The sequence below is a fragment of the Manacus vitellinus genome, unplaced genomic scaffold (assembly GCF_001715985.3).
Source record: "Manacus vitellinus isolate BGI_N305 unplaced genomic scaffold, ASM171598v3 scaffold_36_pilon, whole genome shotgun sequence".
In the NCBI taxonomy this organism is placed as follows: Eukaryota; Metazoa; Chordata; class Aves; order Passeriformes; family Pipridae; genus Manacus; species Manacus vitellinus.
The window spans coordinates 5,386,821-5,409,527 of NW_021940508.1; the positions used below are offsets into that span (position 1 = coordinate 5,386,821).

General features: G+C 38.0%; 1 protein-coding gene across 1 annotated transcript in view; it reads left to right on the forward strand.

Moving 5' to 3' along the window:
• The window catches only part of ZFR (zinc finger RNA binding protein), a gene marked incomplete at its 5' end in the record, with an annotated part of 29,278 nt that extends 13,196 nt beyond the window's left edge, over positions 1–16,082 (forward strand). The window contains 8 exon segments of the mRNA XM_018077276.3: positions 724–929; positions 1,149–1,299; positions 2,725–2,866; positions 7,762–7,859; positions 8,683–8,778; positions 12,708–12,819; positions 12,928–13,025; positions 13,735–16,082. Coding sequence (XP_017932765.2) covers positions 724–929; positions 1,149–1,299; positions 2,725–2,866; positions 7,762–7,859; positions 8,683–8,778; positions 12,708–12,819; positions 12,928–13,025; positions 13,735–13,914 — 1,083 coding nt within the window.
• Positions 16,083–22,707: the final 6,625 nt, after the last annotated feature.

Here is a 22,707-nt window from a genome sequence, read left to right on the forward strand (position 1 = left end):
AGAAAGATACAATAAACTGTAGCAGGTTCAGTGTGGGGCTACCAGGATGGTGAGGGGTCTGGAATGCATGCCCTGAGAGACAGGGATCTGGGCTTCTTCAGTCTGGAGAGGCAAGAGCTTCAGTGGGACATAATAGCCTTCTGTTACCTGTGTATTATAAAGACAATGGAGCCAGGCTTTTACAGCCATGAGAGGGTGAGACACATGCAGCTTGAGCCAAGTCAAAAGAGGTTCAGATTGAAAACAGGAAATCATGTTTTTTCATGCAAATGGCATACAGCCTCCATCTTTGATGGTTTTCAAAAACCAACAGGCTAAAGCCCTGAGCAACATGATGTGGTCTAACAGCTGACCATGTTTTGCACAGGACGTTGGACCGTACAACTTCCTGAGATCCCATATTGTATGAATGTAATCATGGATACTTTATTTTGCATCAGTATGCAAGTATTTCCCAGTTGACAGAAAGACAAGAGGTATTTTTTTGGCAGAGGTCCCTCTGATCCTGGGATTTGTAATTTGTTTAATTTTGACACATTTCATGTCTTTTCAGACACTATTGATTGTGACCAGTGTAGATTGTTAAGGACACTTCAGTTCATGTTTTGTTACATTTCAGTGATGTCAGGGTTGAATATTCTGTTGTTTAACCATATGTTTGGGCTTTGATCACAACATGGAAGTGCACTCAAGTTTCAGAAATACACTTTTTTGTCTGTGTAGCCTTTGCGCCGCCCTGACTCCTCTGACGACCGCTACGTGATGACCAAGCATGCTGCTATATATCCGACGGAGGAGGAGCTTCAGGCAGTCCAGAAAATTGTTTCTATTACTGAGCGTGCTTTGAAACTTGTTTCTGACAGCATGACTGATCTGGAAAAAAGCAAGAACAAAGAGGGAGATGACAAAAAGGATGGCAGTAAAGACAGGTATTTTTTTAAATTAGTTTTTATGAGTGTCATTCTTTTTCCTTACCCAGTTAATCAGTGCTTGAGGGATTCTCTTCTCTCTGGGTTTTTATACAGTATATGCCACTGTGGTCCCAGAAGTATGTGGAATACTATTTTGCTTCACTTCTCTATGTTCAGGATTATTTTCAAGGTTTTTACATTGTTGTTTTAAATACGACTTTTAACTGTAATTCACAGAGCTTTGAAGGGAGTTTTACGGGTAGGCGTTTTGGCTAAAGGATTGCTGCTCCGTGGAGACCGAAACGTCAATCTTGTTTTGTTATGTGCTGAGAAGCCTTCTAAGTCATTGCTCAGTCGTATTGCTGAAAGTCTTCCTAAGCAACTTGCAGTAAGTAGAATTTTGGGGTTTAGATTGGAATTTTTGTAGAAGTGCTGTAAAATTCAAGTCACATATCAGCAGGGCTCACTGTGCTACATTTCATAGCTCTGGTTCAGTTTCTTTCCATTTTCTGAGTGTTTTCATCTGAATTCAGAGACTGCTGCAAATTCTGCTTTCTCTGTATTGTGTCCGTACAAGGGTGCACTCTAGTGGTGTAGTACCAGTCATCATTTTATAGATTTTATTTAAATGGGAAATAGAAATGAGCACAAGAAAGACTGTTATTCAGTTATCAGCAGCAATAGGGGTAATTTGTGCAGTGTTACAGAAAGCTTGCTGCCTGAAGGTCAGGTTCTCCATTAATGCCAGTCTTTTTGTAGTTATATCTTGTTTCCCATTTGTGTCAGTGCTTTGTAGGTCCACAGTAGCTTAGTCTTGTCGGGTGTTTTGTGTGATTTGGATCTTTAAAAAAACAAACATGCAGTCTTAGACCATTCATTGAAATTAATATAAACCATTTGTGGTATTTCCACAAGGAAGGAAAGTTAAAAATAAAGTCTCTCCCTTCTCTCTGCTGAATGAAGCCTGTCCAGTGTCACCCTAGAGTCCCTGTCACAGCATTAGTATTTCACTGCAGTCTGGTATAAACTGCTTGACAGAATATCAGTGACATGGTAGAAACTTTAGCAGGATCAGATTAATTAGAAAATAGTCTCAGGTTTTGCTCTTGTTTGAAGTAACAGAACAGAAGTCAATTTAAAAAATGCACATCTTGGGCTGTCTTTGTGGAGATGTGACTTGTCTATGTAGTTTGTGGAAGAATGTCACAGAGGTGCTGACAGCTTCCTTTTGGGGCTGTATAGAATTATTAAATTAAGTTCACAAGAAGCAATTTTTAAAAACAGTCTTGTTCAGTTACTCTTACATTTTTTTCCCCTAGTGTTTGTCTTGCCCTTAGTTCTTAGCATGTTGTGACAGCCAAGCATAGGATGTACCTAGCAATACCCATCCTGAAACTGTGAGCTTGAAAAACAACCACTGCATCTTTGTTTTTTAAAGGCTTCTGTGTTCCAATGAGAAACACCCTGCTGACATTCTAAGTGGCTCTGAGGCTTTTCTTTATCTCAAACACCATCAAGATTCTCGTTCTGTAATTGTATCTGAATTTCCTTTCTGGGTGGTTTTCTTTCTTTTGCGTGCTTGATTACTGTTGTGTATTTTCATTAACGATTTGGAAACAGTATGCAAGTCCAGATATTAAGTCCAGTCTTAATAGTGTGTACTTCGGTTTCTATGACTACACAGGTGTCTGCTTCATAAAATTATGTTGTGTTTCTGTCTTTCTGTTAAAAAACCACTATGTTGGAGTCCATTTTCTTCCCCACACTTTTATTGACCACATGCTAACAGAAATTTCTGTTTCTCAATATTTAGGTAATAAGTCCTGAGAAATACGATATCAAGTGTGCAGTCCCAGAAGCAGCAATAATTTTAAATTCATGTGTGGAACCCAAAATGCAAGTTACAATCACACTGACATCTCCAGTCATTCGGGAAGAGAACATGAGGGATGGAGGTTGGGAAGTTGTTAAAGATGTTACTTTTTTCTCACCCGTTTTTTAATGTTTATCTATTCTGCTTAAGATGGCATTAAGGTCCTGGAAGGCAACATGCTGGCACATATATTTGGTCGAAACCTTGTTTTTCAACAACCAGTCTTGGTAGAGAACAGTTGGTTAAAATAAATGCGTATATGATGCTTTTATTTAATTTTTAAAATTTTTAACTTTATGTCCAACCTCAGCTTTCTGGAAAAGGTACAAACTTGACTTTTTTCCCTTCTTTTAAAATTATGTGGAAAACTAAGTATTTTATACTAAGTGGCTATCAACTGGCTTCCTAGATCAGTCTTGCCTTAAGAGAAAGATTTTATGGTTTTAGAAAATCAAATGACAGGGTTTTGGGTTTAAACTGGATCAGTATTACCATCACTTAGTCATTCCAAATAGCAGCGCATTTAAAATGCACTTTCGATAATACTTTCGATGGTAACATTGCTTTTAACTTTAAAAGACAATGCGATTTTTTCCAGCTCTCTGAGGTTGTTTTTTGGTCTGAAGTGCTTTTTGAGTATATTTAGGCTCCTGGTATTACTATCAGTCTTCTATCCAACTGGCAAACCCAGACTAGTACAATAAGAAATGGCTTTGTCGTTGAGCTGAAGCAGAAGGTGGAGCTTGTAAATCAATTTGCATTTCTGAAGTCCACAGTTTCTCTGGTGCCAGCAGTGTTGCTTTAGGGTCTGTTCTGTAACACTTTCAGAGCTCCAAAAGCTTTTAAGCCAACAAGCATGATTAATGTCTGCAGTACATTGGTTCTTTTTATTTACGGGTCAGATAAAATTAACTTTTGTTTCCTTTTAATCCTGTATTTTCATAGTTGAAAGTGATCATAGCAAACAGGGTTCTGGTGTTTGACAGTGAACCTACAAATAGGAAATCTGAGGCGGTCTTAGCACATCTCATATGCAGGTTGAAAGAAACTGTATGTGTGTATGTATACATGTGCTTGTGTATATACGTATTTATATAAGCCACAGAGGTTTTTTTATTTCATCTCATCATTACATGTCCTCTAAAATACTTGAGGTTTTTATATTGCATTAGTAAATGTCCTGTAGCTGTGCCTAGTGCATTATAAGCAAGCTGTGTTAACACAGTCATCCTGCATACTCAGAAAGAAAAATTTCAAGATGCATTCTGTGGTTTGGATGACTTCCAAAGAGTCTTAGAGTGCTTTGTACATAATTTTTAAGCTGTGCATATTATTCCTAGCTATAAAGGCTTTGTAACATGTACTGTCACACCCAACCAATTTTACTTGTTTTTTAACAATGTAAGGGGAACGTGATTGGCCTGAATCTGACTTACCATATTATTTAAGTTTATAAAGAATATGTTCACTTAAAAGATTTTATTATTAAATTAGACTAACTATTAAGTGAAATTATCCTTAAACACCATGCTTATTTCTCAATGTGCTGTGCAAAAGTGCAATATTGATTCCTGCTACAACACTTAATTTCAAATAAGTGATTTCTGGCCTAAAATTCCATGATGTGGACTAAAAATAAAAGAATTTTCAAATTACTGTCATCGGTCCCTTAATTTATGCCACCAAAAGGAAACAAATCTGTATTTTTGTCTGACCCACACTTGAGTTAAATTATCTTTGTGAGTTTATTCACTGCTGAATGCAGTACTGCCTCTAGGCAATCAAAGTCAAGTTAAATTTCTCTTCAAGACACTGAGCAGTATAAAATGGATGTGCAGAAAAGTTCACTTTTGAAACTGGAGCAAATAGAAGACTGAATTGCCAATTATTGCAGCAAAGGAGTTCCTTGTTGCGAAGACTGCTGCTTATTTGCTGCAGAGTAACAGTATGTGTTTGTGTTTTTCTTACTGCAGCTTCTCATGCTCTGTGTCTTACATTGGTTTGAAGTTCTCATTTTTTTAGCCCACTTGGGGAGCTAGTTCAGGTGTTAAGGAAGGCTTTACCGGAAGAACCAGTTCGAGTAAAGATGAGACTGTCTTGCACGTGGAGTAGAATCATGTTTGATGTGTAATTACATGATGAAAGGCTAAAAAAAACCCCACCAAAACAGTGAAATAAAATTGTTAACCGCATAGCTACTGTTTCTCACAGTATTGTGCGTTTGACAGTTTCCCGAATCTGATATTCCAAGAGCTCTAACTCCTGCTGTGGAGTCTTCCTTCAGCAAACAAAGTGTACATACTTACAAAGACATCTGTGTGTGCGCGTGTGTCTTTTTTATCCTTAGCTAACAGCCCCGGTCCAAAGCCTTCTAGCAGAGGGACTTGATTCCTGTCAGGGGTGGCTGCCAAGACATCGGAAGGATTTTTGACCAAGGTTTTCTAAAGCTCAGTGTCACACCTGCCATGCTTTACAAAGGAGGGGTTTGGATGCATAGTCCTAGCATCTACTGTTACTTTGTGTTTGTTTTTGGTTTTTGTTTTTTTTTTTTTCTTTTCGTCTTTGTCTCTCTCCTAGAATTAAGCAGTGTTCACACTAGTCTTGAAATAGTTGACTGGATAAAATGTATTTCACATAATAAAACTTACCTAAATTGATACACCTGTTAACTTTTAATGAAGAGGTAGTGTGGACACAGCATGTCTAACTGAAGATTAACCCCTTATGTTTAGCCTAGTAATGAGTTATACAGGGTAAGAATTCGTGCCCGTATTTTGTAAATTAATTCAGGTTTTGTCTTAGTTTAATAGGGTGGTAGGTTAGGCATCTGATTTTAGTTAAATAGTCTTTAAGGGGTTAATCCTGAAATGTGAAACATATGCAAAAATCCACAGATTAAATATTACAGGAGTTCCCTTGATATATCTTTTCAGTCAATGTGCAATACATGCCTCAGCAACTTCTAACTTTCAGAGTCTTAAGTTTCAAGAATGTTCTTATAATAGCTGTTAGTAGTCCATTTTAGATGGGCGTTTCCAGCACTGAGTAAGATTCTTTTCTGTGCATTTAAACTGCAATTCTCAGTAAAATTATTTTCCAAATTAAAGTTTTTCAGAGGTAGAAGTTTAAAATTATTTAATGATTTGTTGTGCTAAAAGTTTGCACAGTGTCACTATTTGTGTATTACTTTTAGAAGAAAGTAAATAATTGACTGATTAGGCTAGTAGGCCCAACAACACATATTTTTATTTCTAATTCTCAGCCCAACTTTCCCACTTTTTCCTGGTGTGGGTTTTCTCAAGATGTTCTCCTTGTCTCTTATATCTGGGTTGTACTCCTTTCATCCGTTACCTTACCTGGCACCCCTCTTGTTTAGGTTTTGAGGGGATTATTTTGCTGGAATTTTTTTTCATTTGTTTTATTTTTTTAAAATAAACACCACTTGAGATGTCACCATTTGCTCTGTAATTGCCTTGTTAGTGCAGATTTTCATCTTTCCACTTCAACATGTAGTATGTAAGTTGGAATATCTGTGTGAGGAGATACCTATGTTCTTCTCAGCTTTGTTCTTATGAAGTCCTTTCCCTTTTATCCCTGTGCAATGGGACTGCTTTATCAAAATGCTCAAATCTGAATGCAGTACTTCACATTAAATTTAATTACTGTATTGCAAAGCTATACCACTGCATTAATTCATGGCTTTTCATCGCTGTATAGTAAAGTATCCTACTATTTATTTTACATTTGTGGTTTCAGAGCATTATTTCTGCAACATCCCTAAAAGCTTCTTGTTGCAGGCATGTTTGATAAGTCTCTGTTTTTAAATTTTATTCTCTGGCTTAGCTAAATTTGTATCTTTCTGAGTAAACTATATTGCTCCATACAGTCAGCTCCTGTGAAATGAGTGCCGTTGAGTGAGGGCTTTTTGTTCATTTTATCTGGTGTATCACCAGTTATGCTGCCAATATACTTTGTTAGTAGTCCCAATAGCCATTTTCACAACTACTAAAAAAAACTTCTAAAGGTTATCACTGATCTGATTATACCAATGTAATTTTCAGCCTGTGGATACCCTTTCACATTGTTCAGTGGTTCCAGTTTTGCTGATGAAATCACTTCTGTGGTCCCTTCCTTTTTGGTAGCAAAGCAGTCAGTTTGGTAATTAAATCCTTTTCTGAATATTTAAATACACAAGGTCTACTGTATTTTTTTATCTTTCAGGCATTCTGCTTTGTTTTTTAGACTATTCCTTGCTTTTCTCTTTCCTACTGAATCTTATGTAAAGCAGACCCTTGTCAGATCCAAATGTTGCTGGAATACATCACGTGTATTATCACTGAGGAATTTTATTTACATGAGTAAGATAGGATACTAGAAAGCAATGGAACTCTGTAATATTGAAGAACATTTCACATTCCTTTAGTTAGGTTTTTAAAGCAAAATAATTTCAAGTTTAAGGTATGATAAAAATAACATCATTACTAAACATCTAGTGCTGTTAAGATTTGTTATATTTAGTTTTTCTTTTAAGAATAGGTCCAAATAACACATGACCATTAAAATTTACAAGAAACTAAGTTTGAATGTTTCTGCTTGGTTAAAGTGGATTTTTGTGTTCCTTCTGTCTTGTGTTCTCTGTGCTGGTGCACTGTGTCCAACCATCCTTCCTTCAGAATTTAATTTTAGGGGATATGTGTTTTTCCAGTGTTAGCTTAAATAAAGAAATGCTGCGCATTGCATGATCTGCAATGCATTTGAAAATAACCTCAGAGCTGAAGCGCAACATGCTCTTGATCTTCCGACTGGGTTGATGCCCTCATCCGAATTGAACGACTTTCACTGAACATTTACATTTGTTGCTCAAGGGTTTTAAACTTTAAATGGCATGTGTGACATTGAAGCTATTTAAGGAAGTGTCTTGCTCACCTGGTCAAACACCCATTCCTCACTGCATTTTGCCAATTCAATCCATTTTAGATGTAACCTCGGGTATGGTGAAAGACCCACCGGACGTCTTGGACAGGCAAAAATGCCTTGACGCTCTGGCTGCTCTACGCCACGCTAAGTGGTTCCAGGTTCGGAACATCATTTTACTTTCTTCTTGTAGCCTTATGAGAGATTAGTTCAGTTACAATATAAATGTTTAATTGTGTGAAAAAACTCAGCGTTGTTCATGCTAATAATACTTAATACTTTTCTGGTCCCTAAATTTAACTGTAGAAGGTTGAGTATGGAGGAGCTGCTTTATGCAGTGGTTGCTCATTTGACGTCATTTTTTTTTCTGGTCATGGAGAAGGCGATGTTGAAAGCTTGACTCGCTTGGGGTGATCATACGGTGTATATTTGTTATATATTCCATAAGGCTGCAGAGTAACTTCGCTTTAAATAATGGAATATGTGTTTAAAGCTTTGTGTTTAGATTTTAAGACCTTTTTTTTTTCTATTTCTTTAAGTGCATTAAGTGTAGGGAATGAAAGGTGAGAAGCAACTGTTTGGTTTAGTGACTTTGCATGCTGGCAAAGGCACAATAAAGAAACCAAACAGATTCCCTTGACCTTTCAGTCTCTATACCTATTTCTTAGATCTTTACTTTATTCTTTTTTTTCTAATATAGAAAGATACTGTATTTATTGTTACAAATGAACATAGGTCAAAGTGTACAGGGGATCAAGAAATGTTATTCTTGTATAACCTGTGCACTTTGACTTCTACCACCTTAAATTACTAACCCTATATAAAATACTGCTGTAAATGGCAGCTCATGGAATAAAGTTGTAGAATGATTTGTTTCAATCTTGTATCTGAGCTTCCATTGAACAGCGGTGTTTTAGTCGTTCAGCAAGTCCTTTTTGCTGCAGGTGCAGGGATTAATTAATTTGATTTTGTATTGCTCTCAAGGCTAGAGCTAATGGTCTGCAGTCCTGTGTGATTATCATACGTATTCTTCGTGACCTCTGTCAGCGGGTCCCTACTTGGTCTGATTTTCCAAGCTGGGTAAGTAATGTCCTTTTGAATGAGTGTTTTTAATAAATGTGGTACTGCAAGTAAAGTGTAGGGAAGTGTTACTATAATTTTTCAATTTAGATTTTTTCAACAAGTAATGTAGGGGTTTGTTTGGGATTTTTTGGAGCATTTTTTGGTAACAAATACTCCAGATTCCCTCGTAAAGTATAATTTTCTGAGGTTTTGTCATTTAAAACTGGAAGTAATTATTTCTTCCAAAAGGAATTTTCTGGTTCTTTTGTATCCTCTGTGGGTATATTCTTGTGTGTTTTAGCATTTTTTCCCTTTACTCTGTAAAAAAAAATATATTTTTTTCTAACCATCTGCTCTAAATGCTTGGAGTTGGCTGAAGCTTATTTAAAATGATGTTAGCTGTGCCCAGATAGTTCCATGATAACAGAAAGGCTACTTGAAAGAATAAATCACAGTAATTCCTGTGATCGTTAATATGGCCCTCCCACAAGGTGAAATGCCATAGTACTTCAGTGTAGTCTGTCGTTGTGTCACCATCCGATTTTAATCTCTGGGTTGTATAGGGTCAACTCTCTAAATTCTTGCATCTGAGTGTTCTTGGAGCATTGACTATTAAATTACCTCTCCAGGAGTGCAGCATGTGCTCCGGATATTAACAGATGTTTAATCTGTGGACTGGACAAAGTTTGTCTGAAACAAGTCTCTGAAACTTGTATTGTGAGGAAATAAACTTAGCTCTGACTGTTTTGTTTCACGGACCAAATCCAATTGCAATGTGCTCCTTCCTATTCAGATTTGGCAGGAAGGGCACAGTCATTGTCAAGGAAGTTTCAGCAGTTGGCTTTATTTCAATGAGAAATGTTTTACAACTCTACTAAGTTTGCAGACAATTTTATTAAATTACTTCTGATAGTATTTACTGCTTCTGGAAAGAAGTGGAGCAGTTACATCTGGTTTTTAAATATCTAAAGGGAAAAAAAGTACTGTTTGTTTCTGTGCTACATTTGATGAAAAGTACATTGGACAAATAGGGCTTAAAAGACACTAAGAAGTAAGTGCCCTCCTAATATCACTGCAATACTAAGTTGCTAAAGAGTAAACCCTGGCATACTTTTAGAAGAGCATCCTTAGAACTACTGCAACACACAGCAGACTGCGCGTGGGTGAAGAACAAGGAATGTAGTTCCTTAGTGCTCACATACCTGTTCTAATACAATCCAAAAGGGAAGAGAGGTAGGAAGCAGCGTGTCAGACCTGTCTGTGTCTCAATTCTCTCCAAAAGTGATTCCTGACCTGCTCCTGGCACCTGATGCATTGTCAGTGACATGCATCAGCACTGAAGTGTAGTCAGCAGTTCTTTTGTCCCGTCGGAAAAATCTTACTGATTAAAACAATGGCTAAATGAAATTGGTGATTTCTGCCAGTCACAGATGGAATTTCATAGACTGGAGAAACACAGTTTTCTTGATGCAGGTCTAACTTATATGCCAGAAACCTCTTACAAACAAAGGAGATGCCAGAGTTTTAAAAAAAAACCAGCATAACTAGTTGTAAAAATAGAAGATATTAGGAAGTCTAAAATATTGATATTAGTAGCATTTTATGTGTCTAAAAGTAAAAATTAAATTAAAAAGCATTGTCAGGTTCCTACAAGTTGGAAGAAACTATTACTCAAGTTTGGTGTTTCAGACTTCAAATCCAGCCTTTTGTGGACATAAATGCCAGGGCATCAGTTATAATTCATATTTTCCTAGAATTGAGTTCTAGATTTCAGTGTATTGTATGAGGATTCAAATGAACTAGACTTGAATAAATGCAGAAGCATGGTCTGCTTTGTTCTTCACTGATGCATTTTGCTTCCTACTTGAAAACCACCACATAACTGTTGCCAAATCCTAAGGGATACAGTGTGAGTATGGAAATAACATGCTCAGGAACTGAAATATGTCAGTTAAATGGAGCTAAAATAGAAAGGAATGGGCACTCTTGGTGAAGGATTGGGATCAGCGCTGCCTGTAGTTAACTTGCATACATGAGAATAAACATTTACATGTGGAAAGGAAAAATCAAAGGTAGCACTGTAAAGGTAGTGAGAAGGACAAGGAACAAACAACAAATCTGTCCAAAAATCCTACCTAAGAGAAACACATTGTTTGAGAATTAAACTTGCCAAAGAGGTGGTAATGAAACATCCATTTAATGCTTGGAAAGAAAACTAAGGAAATCTAGTCTTTACTTTTACAAATATCTTTTATAGATTTTTCTGGAAAAAAACAGTGTCTTACAAAAGTGAATAGTGGAAATAGTCACAGAAAAAACACCAATGTTTAAAATACAGCTGATGATTTAAACCATTTTAACTAGTATCAAATAATGTGTAAAATTTAAAAAACATGTTTATTACGGCGTGTTCTTTTACCCTTGTTTAACATCTGAGTTAGTGTTAGGCAACAACCAGGAGAAAACTTGCTAGGAACTTCAGTTTTGCTAAATGGAAGAACTATTAACCACTTAAGCATTTTAAGAACATTAATTTTTTTATGTTTTCTGTACTCTTGTAGAAAAAAGTATTTTTCTGTATCATCCTGTTAATTTCTTTGGCTGTACTGTGTACTATACTAACATGGCTGACAGAATCAAGTGACCCATGATGTTTCATATGCTTGAAAAATGGCTGCACTAGTTGTCTACCTGCATATGTAGGCTACAAGTTTGTAAATTTCTACGAAATTATTGAACAACTTGTGATGAGAAGAATGATGTCATAGCATCACAGAATTGTTAAGCTTGGGAAAGACCTTTAAGATCCTAAAGTCCAACTGTTAACCCAGGACCATGACCACTAATCCATGTCCTTAAGTGCCATATTCCCGTTTCATGAACACTTCAAGGGATGGTGACTCCACCACCTCCATGAGCAGCCTGTTCCAGTGCCTTACAACCCATTCAGTGAAAAATTTTCTGCTTATATACAATATAAATCTTCCCTGCTTCAGCTTGAGGCCATTTTCTTGTCCTGTCACTTTGTTCCCTGGAAGAAGAGGCTGACTCCCACCTGGCTACAACCTCCTTTTCAGGTGGTTATAGAGAGTGATAAGGTCCCCCCTGAGCATCCTTTTCTCCAGACTGAGCCCAGCCAGCTCCCTCAGCTGCTCCTCACAGGATTTGGGTTCCACACCCTTCCCCAACTCCATTGTCCTTCTCTGGATATGCTCCAGCACCTCAGTGTCTTTCTTGGAGTGAGTAGCCCAAAACTGATCACAGGATGCAAGGCATGGTCTCACCATTGCCCAGTACAGGGGGACAATCCCTGCCCTGGTCCTGCTGGCCACACCACTACTGCTGACACAGACCAGGTGCCATTGGCCTTCTTGGTCACCTGGCCACACTCTGGCTCATGTTCAGCCACTGTCGACCAGCACTGGGACACTTTCCAGCCACTGTGTCCCAGGCCTGTAGGTCTGTATGGGGTTGTTGTGACCCAAGGGCAGGACCCAGCACTTGGCCCTGGTGAACCTCACAGAATTGGCCTCAGCCCATCGATTCAGCCTGTCCAGATCCCACTGCAGAGTGTTCCTACCCTCCAGTAGATCAACACTTCCAGACAGCTTGGTGTCATCTGTGAACTGACTGAGGGTGCACTTGATCCCCTTGTCCAGGTCATCAGTAAAGATATTAAACAGGAGTGGGCCTGATACTGAGCTCTGGAGAATAGTGATTGGCCACCAATATCATTATCAGTACTCAGTGTTAATCTTGCACCACCTTTCTTTTTATTTATCTTTATAAAATAACAGGATTTTTTTTTCCTTTTTAGCTGAAAGTGTTGTATGATGTGTGGTGTTCAAAATTCCAGATTCAAAAGTTCTATATTGAGCAACAGGAGCAGCTTTTTTCTGTCTTAATCCATATTCTGATTTGACTGAATTCTCTTATTTTTGGTCTAGGCTATGGAGTTGCTTGTGGAAAAAGCAATTAGCAGTGCTACTGGACCACAGAGTCCTGGAGATGCACTGAGAAGAGTTTTTGAGTGTATATCTTCTGGAATCATCCTTAAAGGCAAGTTGCATTTGATCAGTGTATGTGTATTATGTTTAACCAATGTAAAATCTGTAATCTTGGTTGAAATCTGGAAAAGATGAGCTGCTAATAGCCTGATTATCGTAGGTGGTCCTGGCCTTCTGGACCCTTGTGAAAAAGATCCTTTCGATACACTTGCTGTAATGACAGATCAGCAACGAGAGGATATTACTTCAAGTGCGCAGGTAAGGAAAGGATGTGTAAAGTAACTAAAATTGATGGATGCTTTTTGGTTAAATTATGGGTTTGGTTTTTTTCAATGGAGCTATATATTGGACATGAATTTTTCTTCCTCAGAATGTAGTCGGATCTTACCAGTCTTAAGTTAGGCATTAAACTTGTCACATTAGAAGATGTAGAATAGTGCTCATTTTTGCACTAAAATTAAAGTATTGTCCTGAAAGGTTAGTAGCATTCTCATACATATATCTATCTCTCTGTAAATAGGCTCACTCTGCACCAGCATGCTGCTAGATTGGACATTATGATGACATTTAATATTTTATAAATAAATCTGTGTAATTTTAATTTTTAATATGACAGTAGTGACCATTCATGCCTGGGGGTTAAGAGGTTACTGCCTCTTCATTTGATCCTTTTGCTTAAGTTTACTAATACCTAATGGGCCACGTGACAAGCCTTCCCTGCTTCAGTGCAAGTCCAGCAGTAAGACACATGTACATTATTTTTGAGCTAAGATGATGTACTTACAGAAGAAGCAAATGCGACATACACATTTTCTTATGTTGACTTTGTTTAGGGAAATAAAGAAGGGATAATTAGAGCTAAGGATAGTATCATGCACCACTAATGTTCTTCCTTAATTGTTTGATGAAGTACTCAGAACTGACATTTGTTCCTAACAGAAATAACTTCTTTCTACCCTTTTTCTAGTTCGCGCTGAGACTCCTTGCATTCCGTCAAATACACAAAGTTCTAGGAATGGATCCATTACCACAGATGAATCAACGCTTCAACATCCATAATAATCGTAAAAGGAGAAGAGACAGTGATGGGGTTGATGGATTTGAAGCAGAGGGAAAGAAAGACAAAAAAGATTATGATAACTTTTAAAAATGTTTGTCATCATTGGTAAGATTGAAGGTAATGAAAGTCCATTTGTTGCCTTGCTTTTACTTCATTCATAATAATGTCTGCTTAAAACATCCAAAGCATGGATCTGGTTCCAACTTGGTAATTAGATTTTGAAGTTTGATTAGTTTTTTAACAACCTAGCTCTTCTATGAGATTCTGAATATTTCAGTTGGATGTACTGTACCAGACAAATTATGGATGGAAAGACTGCAAATGGAAACTCTGTTGTCATAGGAAAAAATAGTTTTCCTTCATTTTGTTTTCTTTTAATGTTTTGCTAACTTCAGTAACTTCTTTTTATTATGTCTTTTCTATTAACAAGTGCATTGTCTTCCTATCTTGACTATATTTAATGCAGCATTTGTGCTTCTGTTGCTTTGTGTATTTTGACTTATTATTTAGAAGTATTTTTATTTGCCTTTGACACTAGTTGTATGAGTTACTTTGTGTTAGGTAGTAGAATTGTTCCCCTCCCAGATAATATTTTGCAGAAGTTGGTTGGGTTTTTTTGTAAAGTGAGACTGCAGGATCATGTTTTATTCTAAATGTGAAGGGATTACAACACATAATTGTCCTGCCATTTGAGTGCTCAGAATTCAATGTTTTTGCCAATCCTGTGGCATTTGTCTCCTTAGTGTGATATAACGGTGTAATTAAGACAAATTTGTGTTAATCTAATCGAGTTTGCTGTTAGTTGTGCATTAGCAGTATAAAAGCTAATATATACAGTATGGTCTTGCAACAGTTTTAAAGCGCTGCATAATTGATCAAAGATTTGCATGATGGTTTTTTTTTTTTATAGAAGGGCTTTTAAAACTATTACCTTAGGTTAAACGCGTAGATCTTTGTATGATTGACTTTGTGACATAGCAAGGCCAAAAAATAACTTTCTGAATTTCTTAACAAGCAAAAGTGGGCATTTCCCATTTAGACAAAGTTAGTCATTCTTTTCAGTCAACTTTGTCAATATGGTATTAATGCCTTTCAGCCCTTAAAATAAATGTTTGTCATATCAGTGCCTGTGAGGTTATCCTTATATCTGTTCCTGTATAAACTTTCTGTGACTTTTTCATTAATTCAAAATTTAAAAGTGAAGTATTACTGAAAAAGTGAAGGTTATCAAAGAAAAAACCCAGAAAATTATTTGCTGTGGCCATAGTGTATGCTTATGTCTCTTTCGAAAATCTAAATATAGCAGTGGTGTAAGTAAAGTTACATCATACTGTTAATGTATGCTCTGGTACACCGGTGTGATATGTTGTCACAGCACTACAGTGGAATACACAAATAAAAATTAAAATGTATTAAATGACTAAAATTCATTATATACTGGAAAGTGAAATTTCACTCTGTTAAATGTGTATTATGCTTTGTTGCAAACCCATAAAACACAGTTTAACATAGACTAACATTCCAGTAACTACTTTATCAATGGCTGTAGGAGAGTATCACACATGACAAAGATAATTTGTTAATTCTGGTACTATTTATTAAGGAAAACCCAGCTTTTGTTCCATTTCAAGGTCGAATTTATCTTTGACCTTTTTAATAAGTCACTCTTGGAGTAAAGGGGATGTTTCTTTTCACAACATTTACTGCTAAACAGCCTGGGCCTGTGGAATAAAAATACAATATTTTAAAAAAACAGAGGGAGTCTAAAGACTTAAAAGAAAAACATGTAATAATAGTGTTCTTCAAGCACCAGAGTGCAATTTTCAAGGGAGTGACTAGCTTTCTAAATAATTTCCATGTCAGAAATACAAAAAAGCAGAAATGCTTTAATATTACTTTAAAGAAATTACACTAGCTCTGTTGTCCAGCCTTCATGCATAGCTCCAAGCATATGCTTGTTCTTAGGGGATATCTTGCTGCCATCATGTCTAGTTAGCCATTACTATTTATTTTGGAAGCTACAGGTGCTATTCATGTGGCTAGTTCAACTCCATACCAAAGTTTCTTTCCTCATAAAATAAACTTGTCTATTCAGGAATGTGACCCTAAAATATAGGATTAAAAAGGTCAAAGATGTATTTTGGATTTTCTGTATTTTTGTTCTACTGGCTTTTAGCTCCTAACCAGTTTCTGGATGTTTTGAAATATTGTATACTTAAAGTGATTCCACATTAAATATGAAGCTGTGACCATTATTTTTGTGCTGTGTGGTGAAGGGTGAATTTGCATTTTGTTTTTGGTTTTCCTGGCCGTTTGAATGGATAACTTCTGACTCTGGTTAACAAGCCTAAGAAGAATGGAAAAATGAGGTTTTAAAAAGTACAGAGCTAGCTTTTACTTTAAATATTACACTGTGCACTTAGGAAGACAGAACTGTAACCAAGTAAGCATTTTAATATCCTGTGTTTTGGCAATGCTGCCAGTTGACTAATAAGTAATGTTTGCCTTTTTTATTCAGCAGTACTGGGCGTTAAAACTCAGAATCACAGACACTGTAGTCCTTATACACAGAAGATAAATGCACAAAGGAAGGATACTCCCCTCCATGCTCACCTTAGAGGAACAGTTTGTGAGAATGTGAGCTCTTCTCTTTTGAAGCTTTTTCAGCCTTTGACTTGTCTGCCTAGTTAATAAGTATGTCCTGTCTGTGAGCAGTGTGGTTTCACATGGATTCTTGCATAAAGGCATTGCTAGAAATTAAAGTCTGTTGGACATAGTCCATCAACTTCTTGCCCTTTTATGAAATTCTAGATGAACAGTTAAAGTTCCAGAGCTATTGAATGTGATGCATTCATTTGCAACTTCTGTTTTTAGACCTATTTCCCTACGCAGAAGTGATTTAAAGAAGTACTTAAAATTGTTCTACCTAGAAAATTTCTGAGAGTTGGAATCAACTTTAAACATTCCTACGACAATTTGTATGCATATTTAACATTCTGGTTGCTGTTTGAGTGTCTGCTGATCATTAGTCTGTTAAGTATTCACACAATGCTTAATTCTTTTCTTTATGAAACAATTAAGACTGTCCAATTAGGACTGTCCAAATGGATTTGAATAGCATAGCATTAATAATGGGGGGGGAGTAGACACAGTTGGCAATGTTTTTTTCTACTTTTATGGTAAGTTTACAAAGTACAGTGACAGATTCAACAAAAACATCTGTTTTCCTTCCGTTTGTTGGGGTTTTTTTTTCAATGACAGCTGTAAGCCAGAGAGTTTTCTAGCCAAAAAGACTAGCAAATTAAATTTCTTTTGAGAGATTCTTTTATAGATCTTCTCAGAAGATCTTTTTTTGCCTTCAATGTGGTATTTCTCAGGCTTTTGATAATGAAACAGATACTTGGTCTTTTTGAGGAGGAAAAAAAATCCAAGGAGTGTTGTCTATAGACTTATCATGATGATTTTGATTTATATGCAAATAAAAATCAGGCTTCATTCTGTAAATATCTGTTAATTGTTATTCTCCCATTTTGTTCCACTTTTTCATTTGGCTTACAAAAATCTAAGAGAAGTTTGCTGTTTATTGAACTGCTTTCTGATTGTTTACACTTTGCATTTTAAGAAATGCTGCTCTAATAATACTTTACAAGTGTAGAGTTCCTGCCAGGATAAAGGTCACTGTTTCTCAGGGGTACGTGACTTGCAGCTCTTGCTGGGGATCTTTACCCTGCACAGAGCACACTTTCCCATATAACATGGCCCTTACACACTTCTCTTAGTAAAGGTCATCATTAAGAGTCATCTTCTTTAATACATGTGTTTTCTTCAACTATTTTGCAAGGCCATGGCTGTTAGTATTTATTTATTACAGGGTAGTTTGAAGCCTATCACCTTTTAGAGGCTCAGCCTCTAGTTAAATACTTTCCCATATACTCTGCATCATTCCCACCTGAGACTGATTTCCTAAACTGAAAGAAACATGGAATGGCATCAAGAAACCTCTGTGGATTTTTTAAGTTTCCTGTACGTAAAAATCTAAGATTGCAGAGTGGAATAGGTGGCCAAGAGAAAATGAATGGCTTTTTCTACAGAAAAAGGTTACAGAAAGCCTTTTATTTCTACAAGAGAATCACAAGCCTTGCTCCTTACATAAGCTCTTTTATTTCCTCTTCTGCATGCTGCATCGTGCTTGTATTAATAGTATGCATACTATTAATCAGGAAATTCTGTCCAGAATATGTAAAGCAGCCTTATCACAGGCTTCACTTCTGGCACACATTTACATATGCCAGTAATTATCCAGTTATGCAAGTTAATGGACAGCATGGGAGAGATGAAGGTGCCTGAATACAGGAGTTTACTGTCATGTTTTACATGCTTTATGTGCTGCTCCGAAAGAGGGTGGGTTTATCAGAGGTTCAGGCCCAGGGCTGCCAGTCCCACATGGATACCTTGTTGTCATAGGATGTCAAGAATGTCACGGCTTAGGTAACTACCCTATATTTACACACATGAGAGAAAAGTGCAGTAAGTTTAAGAATTGGGAGCCAGAGTGGTCCAGAATGTTGCCAATGTAGTCATGCGAAACTGCAGCCCTGGGAAGGTGGGATAACCATGAAGGAAGCACTGTGGTACCAGCAGCAGAGTGTGTTTGTCACTGGAAAGTGTCTGCGATAATTGTCATCCCGATTTCTACCAATAACTTAAATAGTTTATCTTAATGTGTAAATAGTGGAAAGGGAAAGGGATATAAGTAGCGGGAATGGATTAAAGTAGAATATAATAGAACAGACTCCTTCAGTTGGAAAGGATCTGCAGTCACTGTCCAGTCCAACTGCTTGACCACTACAGGGCTGACCAAGTTCAAGGATGCTTTTAAGGGCACTATCCAAATACTTTTGAACACTGACAAGCTGGGGAGGCATCGACCCTTTCTCTAGGAAGCCTGTTCCAGTGTTTGACCACCCTCTCAGCAAAGAAATGCTTCCTAATGTCCAGTTTAAATCTTTCCAGGTGCAGCTGTGAACCATTCCTACATGTCCTCTCCCTGGATACCAGGGAGAAGAGCTCAGCACCTTCTCTCCCCTTACCCTCCTCAGGAAGTTGCAGAGGGCAACGAGGTCACACCTCAGCATCCTTTTCTCTGAACTGGACAAACCCAAAGTCCTCAGCTGCTTCTCACAGGAAATCTCTTCCAGCCCTCTTAGCAGCTTTGTTTCCCTCCTCAGGACACATTCCAAACCTTCACATCCTGCTCCACCTGCAGGGCCCAGCACTGCACACGGTGAGGCCGCACAAGGCTGAGCACAGCGGGATCATCCCCTCTCTGGGCCGGGTGGTTGTGCTCTGTTCGAAGGATCCCGGGATGTGTTTTCCCCTGGGCTACCGGGCCACACTCTGCTGACCCACACTGAGCTCAGCACCAGCCAGGCCCCCACATCCCTCTCTGCAGGTGTCCAGCCACTCCTGTGCCTGTCATTACTCCATCCCAGGACGCAGAATCCAGCATTTGGACTTTGTTAAATTTCTTTGCATTAGAAAGGGGGAAAAAAACCAAGAAAAATTATTACAGAAGAACAGAAATAATTAAATGGGTCCAATTGAAGAAATGAGGAAGGCCACTAGAGAGCTACAAATCAAAGCTAAATTAAAAAGGGGGGGGAAAAGATCAAGTAGTACAATAATCAACTCCAAAAATAGTGTGGAAAATTGAAAAGAAAGACTTTATTTCATGCAGAAAGAAGACTAGTGCATGGTTTGCCACCCATGCATCAATTGGAGTGCCCTACAAAAACAGAACTAAAAAAGAAGTTCCAGATGATTGAGGAAGTTGAGACCAAAATAATTTAGGCCAGCTGAGTTAAGGTTTTAATAAATGTTACATGTCATGTCACTGCAAGTGAGCTGGGGGAAAAGGTGAAGGGAAATTTGAACAGAAGCGACTGGAATACTGACCTTTTATGCATCTGTCCTACCTCACATACAGAACTGAACATGTAGTGTCCACGCACTGCTCCCTTACACGTGAATGAAGGGTGTTAAAAAGTGTGTGAAGACACTTCTCCAAACACTTGGAAACCCAAGTGAATGCTTAACAGCCAAAAAAGAAAGTGCACTTTTATGCAGCAAATCAACGGGTCTGTATTTGTCCCTATGTGCTCCCAGCAGCAGAGAGCGCTGTGTCCTCAGCAGCAGCTCCCATTGGAAAGACAAAGTTCTTTCTCACCTTTCTGTGACAAGCAGGTAGGGAAAACTGATCAGTTTCAGCTACTACAGTGTTCCTCTCTATTGCTGAAGAATGCATTTTAAAAGCATTTTAAATAAGTTTTCTTTAAGTTGCCATGGCAGCAAAACCCAAAATAAAATCTCCTGGTGCATTAGAAGAGAGCAGTGGTTACAAACACAATCAGGACTATCTCGTGAATAAATTAGAAATAAATACAGAGATAAAGAAATTAAACAATTCAGAGCAGGCAGAAGGGAGAAGAGATTCAATTTGTCCAGAGTCACTGGGAAGCTGCAAAGAAGAAATGAGCTATGGAAGTTCTGCAAGGTAAGGATAGATTCCCACTGAGGAAGGTGACCTGAGAAAGGTTATAAAGGAAGACTTGATAAAAACTTGTCAGAACACTGTATCTGGCAAATCACTGATAACAGGAGAAGAGGGACATTTCAGATGTAATTCTTCTGTGAGGAGGTACTGTGTGGTTTTGCTTTCTTACATACATTTCATAAGAAGTTTCTTGCAGGCTACTACCGGGGTTGATTTCAGGGCACTATATTCAGGATAAGCATTCCTCATGTCTCTGTTGTAAATCATAAATGAGGATTCTGGATGCTGTAACTAATGTCCCCAGCATATCCAAAGGCATAAGATGTGCCAATTTACAAGCTGTGTGACCTGTTCAGAGCTCCAGTTACAGGAGTAGCCTGGCCTGAAGTGTTTCTGAAGAAGCAGTGATACAAAGAAAACAGACCTGAAAACCAAAGGTTTGGGACAAAGTCCACACAATAAACTTCTACCAATCCTCTGCTGGTTTATATATTCTCCCTGAGGAAAAGTGTCTCTACAAATTTCACCCACGCATCAGAAAAAAATAGAAGAATTAAAATAACTTATTTCCTTGGAAAAACATTCTGGAGTTCTATAAGGGCAGGTGAGTTTTAGAGTTATCAAGAAAGATAATTCCAAATACCCATCTGCGTTCAGACATGCCAAATTCCCCTATAGACATCAGCATGAATATGTCTTAATTCTAGCACAAATATGTCTTAATTGTAGAAAGTTTGGTCAAAAAACTTTCCAAAGGCCTGAAGCTGAAAACCACAGCAATTCCAGAGAAAAATATTCTAGTAAATCGAAGACAGTTGCTAACAGGGTAGAATATATATGAGTTTATGAGATATCTTTTACAAGATTTGCTGCTTCTATGAAGTTTGCTGCTTCAAAGACTCGTTTGTCTTAGCCAAATAAAGGCTTACCTTGCTTAGACAAAGGCCTTTTTGGAGTCAGGGACAAAAATGGGAAGTTAGAGCCAACCTCTAGACTTAAGTTTGTGGTTTTAGTTCCCACTAAAGAGCGTGTCGCTTTCCTGAAGGGGTGGGTTTGTGCCTGTTTCTTAAATTATCTGGGCTGGATTTTTGAGTTGCAGCAGCTATATGGGAGGTGAGGACGACAGCGTGAGCATTTATTTAACTGGATGGCTTCTCTCTTACCCAACATCCATGATCAGTGACACACAAGTGCCTTTTCCATTAGGAAATCAAAGCCAAGAGTATGTCGAGGGCCTGGTAGGCAAAGTAAAACAAGCGCATTTTTTTACTGCAGTCATGCACTAGATACAATTGTCACACAAGGAAAGAACATGTGAAGCTACCAAAAGCTTCAAGTCTGTATGTGCCCTTCACAAAGAGAAGAGGCTACTGTATAGGCCTTGTATTTCTCCCTAAGGATACTCTGGAACCTGCCTGTCCAGTATCCTGTGACTTGGATGCTGGATGGTTCTCAATAGCTCCTCTTCTCCCACAGCAGAAGTCCTCATGCCCGATAGGAAGAGTCCTGCACAGGAAGAGCTGTTTAACTAGATGGACCAGATTCCTAGCTAGCGATGGAGAGCTGAAAATCTTTCCCAAGGACTTTACAACCATATTGCATTTGGAGAAGTTACTTGGGCAGAAAGAATCGGGGCTGCCCAAGGATACCTTGGCAGATTTTTCTACCACTCAGCTCAAGGACTGGCATCAAACTGGGAGCTGAATGTTGCTCTTTGGTTTCTTGGGTTCATTCCAAGACAGAAGAGTCAATTCACACCCTTAGATATCATGAGGACCACATAGCTGTTTATCATTCTTGTTTTCTAGGAGATCCTTAAGACCTCCCTTTGGTCTGCAGGTTTAGAAGAACCGAGGGTGAGAGGTGATCCCTGATTTAACTTTTCCTGACATCCAGACATGGCATAGGCTTGTCTCCTGATACAGATGGGCTTTGGCTCACTCTTTGGGTACTGTTAAGGGTAAGAAGTCTCCAGCCTGAAGTGATTTGGATTCACAGCTTTTTGAAGAATGAAAGAAGGAGGTTCACTACACAAACAAAGAAGTCTCTGTGTGCCCATGAAAAAGGAATTGTGTTTGCTTTCAAGAGATCAAAAAAAAAATGAGGAACTTTTCTAGCTCTTGTATTCTTGTTTGTGACACCCATGCTTTCCTGGGTGAGTAGAGTTAGTAGTCACTCACTTCCTCTTCTCCCACTTGTAGCTAATAAAAGAAGGTGATTTTGCTATTAGATGTGAGGTGCTGTGTTCCTTCAATTTTCACAAGTCTCATAGCAATACTTTGTTTTCCATCCTCAAGTTTAAACCATGTACTTTCCAGCTCTGTCTC